This window comes from Pimephales promelas, chromosome 4, assembly GCF_988280905.1.
Source record: "Pimephales promelas chromosome 4, fPimPro1.hap1.1, whole genome shotgun sequence".
Lineage (NCBI taxonomy): Eukaryota > Metazoa > Chordata > Actinopteri > Cypriniformes > Leuciscidae > Pimephales > Pimephales promelas.
This window is the reverse complement of record NC_142772.1, coordinates 35,133,244-35,141,203: the sequence shown is the minus strand read 5'-3', so window position 1 is coordinate 35,141,203 and position 7,960 is coordinate 35,133,244. Positions and strand designations below refer to the sequence as shown.

General features: G+C 38.7%; 1 protein-coding gene across 1 annotated transcript; it reads right to left on the bottom strand.

The window, feature by feature from the left end:
• Positions 1-623: 623 nt before the first annotated feature.
• Positions 624-1,558, bottom strand: tcima (transcriptional and immune response regulator a). The gene has a single exon (XM_039658336.2). It carries the CDS (start codon positions 1,445-1,447, stop codon positions 1,145-1,147), a length of 303 nt encoding a protein of 100 aa, XP_039514270.1. The 5' UTR covers positions 1,448-1,558; the 3' UTR covers positions 624-1,144.
• Positions 1,559-7,960: the final 6,402 nt, after the last annotated feature.

Below are 7,960 nucleotides of genomic sequence, written 5' to 3'. Positions count from 1 at the left end.
AAAATTATCAAAAAGAATGACAGAGAAAGATCTGAAGAGATGAGCCCTTGATAAAGGTTCTTATCTACACACCACGGTAATGCAATACACCTCTAACAAACGGCTGAATCAACCAGAAACTGGTTCACGCTGGTCTGGTAAGCTGCAAAGCAAAGAGACGAGCCTGCATGAAAATGAACCAGACCAAGTGATGAGTGACAGGTGTGACAGTCCGTCCTTATTTCACAAAAAGTATTAAAAGGAAGTGTAATTCCCCTTGCTGAGATCTAATAAAAGTTGTATTGTTGATATTATCTTTTGTACTGTAAAATTGTGGGTTTGTGGGTTACGCTTTACAGCAATCTCAGTTTTTCTGGTTTCACACATCAATGTGTCAAACTTAATTTTGTAGAGTAGATGGGACCTTATCTACAAATGAGGCCGTATCTATTAGTTGGGAACCCTATTTTTATTTAATTAATTATTTTTTTTAAAAAATAGAAAGTGTCTAAAACAATGTACAATTAAGCAGCACAGAGACCTGACTGTAAATCATCTAACTCCATCCCAGACATGTTATAATAAAATGACCATGTTAGTCATTTTAAAACCAAATGTAAAGTCAAGAAAGAGAAGAGTCACAGTTTAGTTAATAATTTATTATACAAATAATGAAAAATAATATTGTGAAAAATGCATAAACTGGTGTTATTATAACATTGTGACAAATAAATAAGTGGCAATTGAGTGTTAAAACACGTATCACAATATCAAAGTGGCATGGAAGGCATAATATTTCTCAGCAGTTTTCGGGCAATAACTTCAGTCTCTAATCACAGTTCTTGTGCTCCAACAAATACACCTATAAGGTGCAGTAGTACGTGAAAAAGTCCATTTTTAAAATGGATAGTTCAGGAGAAACAGTTTCGCGCGTCTATGATGCACGAGGGGACTCCTTCAGACTGAGCTCCTCCACAGCTCCAGAAACTGTGCGTCCCGTCCTTCATATCTGGTCTCAGTGGGCTCGTCATTGACGAGACTTTCCTTCATGTCCGCGTGGTCCTTCCTCGTCCACTCTGGACGTGCCCGTCATCGCCAGGTTGTAAATGACACCGGCGGTCTGAAATGAACGACCCTGCAGCCGCGAGTCACCGCGTGAAGACGCTCAACGCAGCTTCAGAAAGTGTCGCAGCATCCCCGCGATCCGGAGGAACTTGTCCTTCTTCCTCTGCTTGAGGGCCATCAGAGCTCTGGCCGTCTCTTCGGGGTCTTGCGCGAAGGAGAAGATGCTTCTCACTCTCTCCTCGGCTTTCATGTCTCCCGTTTTCTGGAAGAGTCTCATGAGCGCGTCCTGGTTGACGTTCTCGAAGATGTTCGCCACTGCCCGCTTGCGGCTTGCTGTGTCAAACTTGTTGCCGTGGATAGAAGGGCAGACCCGGCGAGATTCTGAGTACATGTCCGTCGACATCTTGCGGCTTTTGTGTTTTGTTTAGCAGCGCTGGAGTCGCCAACTCGACCGAGCTGTGCAGCTTGGATGGCTGTGAGTGTGACTGAGAAGAGTGAGGAGTTCGTAGTGACGGCTTGCTCTTTATAGAGAGACCGCTCATGTCTCGCTCACGGAGATGACATCATCCGCGCTACCTCCCTGGAGAAACGCCTTCAACTGCTATTTCGCCAGCATACCACTAGCTTTGGAGATGATAGTAATTATGGATGAGAATGCTGACGACATAAGTGCGCAAGGTTTATCTCATAGAGTTGTGTAATTGCAACCTACAGAGTTTTTTTTTTCTACCTGACCTGACATATTCCCACGGTGGTCTCACAGACAAGGTTTAGGCTAAACTTGGTCCCAGACTAAAATGCATGTTTGAGCACTTGCACTGACCGACAAATCTCAAATTGTATCAGTGCCGTTCTGTCTCAAGATGCACACCAGTAATGTTTTTGTTGTTGTTGACGTTGTTGTTGTTTATAGGGCACATTTATAAAAGGTAGGCTACTCAAATGTCCAAATTGAACTAAAGCTTAATCTGTCCTAATCTGAGCATGTGAATCTGGGCACCTATAAAATACTATCAAATCAGTTAATTTAGATTTTAGATTTTACCACGGGATGCACATTTTGTGGTTTAAACTGGGATTTTGGATGGAAACCCTAAAATCTGGTGGTGATTATTGTGCCCGGTGCAAGATGACTTGACCTCAACCCCTGAAACAAACTAACAAAAACAAAACAAGCATAAAAACACTAGGTCTACCATTCAAATGTTTATGGTCAGTAAGACTGTTTTTAAATCCTTTGTTTTGTTTATTCAGCAAGAATATTAAACTGACAGCATTCAAATGAGAGCAAAGAATTCTACAAAAAATCTGTTTCAAATAAATGTTGTTTTTTAACTCGATTTACATTTAATCATTTAGCAGACGTTTTTATCCAAAGTAACTTACAATAGAAGCAGTCAAACCAACAAAAGGGCAAAATATGCCAGTGTGACTAGTCCAAGTTACAGTACACATAGCAAGTTTATATATATATATATATATATATATATATATATATATATATATATATATATATATATATATAAGAATAAACTGGAATAGTATAGTGTTTGTATTAAATTAATATACTCGGCCTGTATCTACTAGAGAACAAAACATGGATTAATTTGGTTGCGTTGTATTTTGTGTTTATTTGAACGCAATTGGAGATGGATATTGTAAATTTGAAAATACTGTTTACAGGGTCAGTGTGTTGTTAAATGACCATTTGGTACATAGTGTTCTTGTTGCGAACACTGTAAATTACTGTACTATATTGTCGTGACAAAAACTCACTTAGAATTCTGAATAATTATAGTGTCATCACAATGGTGTTCTAATTAGGTGTCATTAAATATATTAACCTTTATAACAAATTCTTTCATAACTATGCCATGGATTAGGTAATATTCACATGATTGTTTAAAAGACTGATGTCATTGTTATTAGATTAAAATATTATGTCATTGTCCATAGCATAGCCATCTATCCAGTAAAACTCATCTTTGTGTCTTTTTCACTACTAGTGCAATGCCTTTGCAAAATCTGTTATTACTAATTGTTGGTTTGGTATGTTTGAGTTGTTGTAGGCTATATCTAAGGCTACTATCACAGGAGCCTGAACTCAGAGAAAACTATAACGTTAATAGCACCAGAATAAAATATAATATTCAGAAGTAAACTGTGTAGCTGAATTACAGATTCAGTTAACATCCACAAACGAATAAGCACGATGATTCAGGGAACACAGGTAACTCTAACAAAACCCTACTTTTACAAACAATTTGTGAATAGGCTACTACAAAAGATGGCTGTGAATAAAATATCATATTCAGATATTTTTAAACCACAACCCTTTAAAGCCCCATTCACACTGCACGCGACTTTGTCGCTGCAGGTCGCCAGTGGCTGCGCTGGAGAGCGTTCCCCACTACTGGTTGCCTAGTAATGCTTGTGAGTGACATTCAAGGATGTTGCTCTATGTTAGACAACAAATGCGTTTTATTGCCGCTACAAACAAAAATTTTGGAAGGAAAAGTCTAAATATAAATGGAATCAGTATATAAAATGCGTAATTTTAAAGATGAACGAGAAACAGTGAGTGCTCTTTGCCATCGCGGCTATTTAACTGCAGCAAACGTGCAAATACCGGTCTATCTGGGTTCCCAAAACCATTCAGTCATGGAGTCCGTATGGTGAACACCACTGTATGTACACAGAGATATATCATCCATTATAGGACAGTTTCTAACTGCTAAAATGAGCTTCTCGTTCAACTTGCCTCGGTCAGACTCAGCACTGAAGAGTGACGCGCTCCACTGACTTCACTCCTATTGGTTGTTGCTCTTCATTTGCATAAAGTTAACAATTTCTCAACTTTGTTACGTCGCTGGACACGCCCCTCCGGTCGCGACCACGCGTGTCGCTGGAAGTCGCCTGCTCACCATTGAAAATGAATGGTATCATGTCGCTTGGTCGCATGTAGTGTGAACGGGGCTTAATGTCAGAAAGTTTATTTTGGGGAGTGGACACTCAGTGTGAAGTGTGAGAGGGGAAGTGACCAATCAGTGTGGAGGGGGAGTGGCCACTCAGTGTGCAGTGTGGAGGGGGAGTGGCCACTCATGTGTGCAGTGTGAGAGGGGGAGTAGCCACTCATGTGTGCAGTGTGAGAGGGGGAGTAGCCACTCATGTGTGCAGTGTGAGGGGGGAGTGGCCACTCAGTGTGCAGCGTGGAGGGGGAGTGGCCACTCAGTGTGCAGTGTGAGAGGGGGAGTGGCCACCCAGTGTGCAGCTTGGAGGGGGAGTGGCCACTCAGTGTGCAGTGTGAGAGGGGGAGTGGCCACCCAGTGTGCAGTGTGAGAGGGGGAGTGACCACTCATTGTGCAGCATGGAGGGGGAGTGGCCACTCAGTGTGTAGGGTTAGGAGGGAGGGGCCACCCAGTCTGCAGGAGGAGTGGCCACTCAGTGTGCAAAACAATTTATAATGGTGATACTAGGTGACATGTATTTGGGTATCTGTGTACTACAGGTAGCAGGAGTTTAGATTAGATTAGATTAGATTTACATTAGGGTCAACTTTGTTGTCATTGTGTAGATTAGGCCTATAATAGAGACAATGAAAGGCAGCTAATGTCTTTTGTCTTTAGTTGGTGAATAGCACAGGCTACTATTACACAGTAGCGATAATGTATAATTACATTGTAATAAATGGATAATAACATTGTAACAAATGTATTACTTTGTGCACTACTTTTAAAAAAAGTATCACTACTTTTAAAAAATAATCGCTATTTTTTCAAAAAGAATAATGTAATAAAATAATCACAAATGTAGAATAACACTAATAAATGTATAATTACACTAAAACAATGTATAATTACATTGTATTAAACATATAATTACATTGTAATAAATGTAAAATAACAACCTTGAAAAGAATCGCTACATTTCTCGAAAAGAATCGCTTCTTTTTTTTTTACTTCATTTTTTCAAACCACAACCCTCTCTAAAGTCAGAATGTTTATTTTTAAATCACAACTTCAATGTGTGCTTCTTTTACCGGACAGCGACAGACAGTTTCTGTAATTTATAGATAGATATAGATGTAAAACTAAGATAAGTTTGGGAATTTAAAAAAAAATGAAAGGCTTTCCAGGAAAAACGATAACTATAAATATCCGTTTTCAACATTTTCTACTTTTCAAAGGAATGATAATTGCTAAATCGCTGAGGATTTTTTAATTTTCATAGCTGGAAAGGAATGATAATTGCTAAATCACTGAGGATTTTTAGATAACATAAATAGGAAATCATTTTAGCCTTTATCTGAGTAAAACAAAACACAACACACACATTATCATGCAATCTGTTTACTCTTTTTCTGGTTTGCCGTTGAACCTTCATTGCAGTCTTGGTAGAAAACAAGCAAGTCAGACAAAAGAATTTCCAAAATACCAACTTCTGTAGTGACATATTATATGGCCACTAGAGACCCCACAAAAATGTGCCATTGTTGCAATAATCTTGTGGAATGCTTGTTACTTGGCATTCATTGTGAGTCTGGCGCGAAACAGGATACTTGTCTTTCTCAGGCTGGCACAGTTATGACTGGAGTCAAGGAGGTTGGGAAATGTGGAGAAGGAGACGCCAGGAACATGTCATAAAAATAAGCAGAGTTCTCTGGAGTCTTGCATAAAGAGCACAATATGACCTTTTGACAGGGAAAAGGAAGCATTGGATTGAGAGCCTGGTCCTGCCCTCTTTAACACAAGCCGAGTGTACTTTATCAATCCTAACAATGGGAAGAGTAAATATATCACAGGTCAAAAGTCGCGTCAGCTGGTCTGTCTGAACGATAAAGAGTTCCCTCCCCTGCACACTCCTGGAGCCAGCTGATTCAAAAGAGTAAACCCAATTAACACTGAGAACCCATACTGACACAGACAGTGTCAGCATTTTTTTAAAATGTACTTAATATTTGCACGTCGGACAAATTTGTGAAAATGCATGATAGAGTATTGTGTTTTTTACATACTGTCCATTTTCAAGCCCATAAAACTTCAAAGCAGAGGAGTAAGCACTAAGAGCAATAAAATAAATGAAAATGAGGTAGTTTTACACATGAGGGCATTTCATTTACTGTGCTGTTTGCACTGACGTTATGCGATTTTGCAGTCAAACACAATAAATGTTCAAAATGGAGATCAGGATTGCCATGTTAACAGATATTAACATTCATTGTGGCTAAACTGCACAGATTTATTGTGTGTACAGAATGATCACTTCATTATTTAATATTTTATAAGCTTGCAGCTTTCATCTCCGTAGAGAATGACGTCATGATGCAACAAAACAAACAGTGACACAATGTAACAGAATGTAAGGATTATTGAATGGCAAAAATCAAAGGAAGCAGCTGTGAAGATGTTTTTAAGAAAATAGCATTTACCTCAGTGTGCTGTATGAAGTAAAGAATGTTGTGCTTTGTTTTCGTCCTTTCCTGCATGATTTGCTTAACTCAGCACTGTGGGGCCTGAGTCTTCAGCTTGGCAGATATGACAACATTTTGTCCCTGGAGAAGATGACCTAATGTGCTGCAGCAGACCTACATAGCGCATTACCAAACTTCATTTAACTTTTAAACTCTGACGATGAATTATTGATCAAATGTTGTAATGAAGTCATCATAGTTTTATTTTTGCCTATGAGAATAGTCTGAAACAAGAAAATGCTTTAAGACACTAAACAAAGATACCAACTGCCTTTATATTTTATAGTGCATAAATAATTTCAGTCGGCCCAGTTCAATACAATAACTCAGACATGACACTTCAGCCAATCAGTGCAGACTGTAAGTTTAGACTGACATATTGACGTTTTTAGCCAAACGACTGGAAAAAATGAACAATGAAAGTGTAACTGAATATGCATGCGAATGGTTTTTATCTGTTTAGCCTATGTTAAAATGCATGTTTCATTGTTTATTGGCAAAACTGTGTTGCCATTATTTTGTGAACTGAGTTAACTCTAATATATAAAATGTAAACATTCATACTCAGAAACACAAACCTTTGACACAATTCTCAGAAACATTAGCACTGTTGCTATAATAGTGGTTGTGTACTGACATCGGGGCACTGCAGTCAAATCTGGCCACAGGGGAATGTCTGTGGAAGGAGACTCCAGTTTAATTAAAGTACTTGTTTTTAATGGTACCCTATCATTTGCCTCTGTGTGTAGAGATTTAGTGTCCAAGTAGTCAGCAAGTCTGTTTTTTTGTTTTGTTTTTTCAAAACTTCCATCAATGGTGACATTGAAACAATTCTTAAATTATTAGATAGTTATCAAAAATATTAAGTGTTTTTTAAAAGTTAGATTTCAGGTCATATATGGAAATTGGAACTGAACTTACTGACCTTCACAACCATTAAAACCACAGGCCTCAGTCGTTCCAAAACAACTATGCAGCTTATTCTAATAACTCAACATTTGATAGTTCACAGACTTACAAATTATGGCACCTTTTAATAATGCCTGCTGGGCATTATTCCATTTACAGGAAGATGTAAGGTTAACGGTAATCGTGTTTTATAACGGCCTGATTCCGGGACTCAAGTGCTGTGTTTTGCAATCCCAGTTTTGGCATTTTGCTTCATGGATCCACAATAAAAGACAGAGAGCTGGCATCTAACAGTTTTTTAAACAAACACTCATGTCTCGACCTGATCCATCATAAACAGCAAAACCATGATCAGCACGGAAGGGCAACTTCTTAAGAAAAAGCTATTAAACAGGCATCTAACACCAAAGGAACTACAGTATTGGTAGTCTGCCAGAGCTGCTAAATCTTGGCCCAAATACCATTCACATTCCCCTGTTGTCTTTGCTTGGCCAAAAACGGACTATGTAACCGGAATGATCCTGACCATATTAAGAG

Bases quoted from the DNA above. Each gene is read 5' to 3' on its own strand.
- tcima (XM_039658336.2), bottom strand. From the start codon at position 1,447: ATGTCGACGGACATGTACTCAGAATCTCGCCGGGTCTGCCCTTCTATC.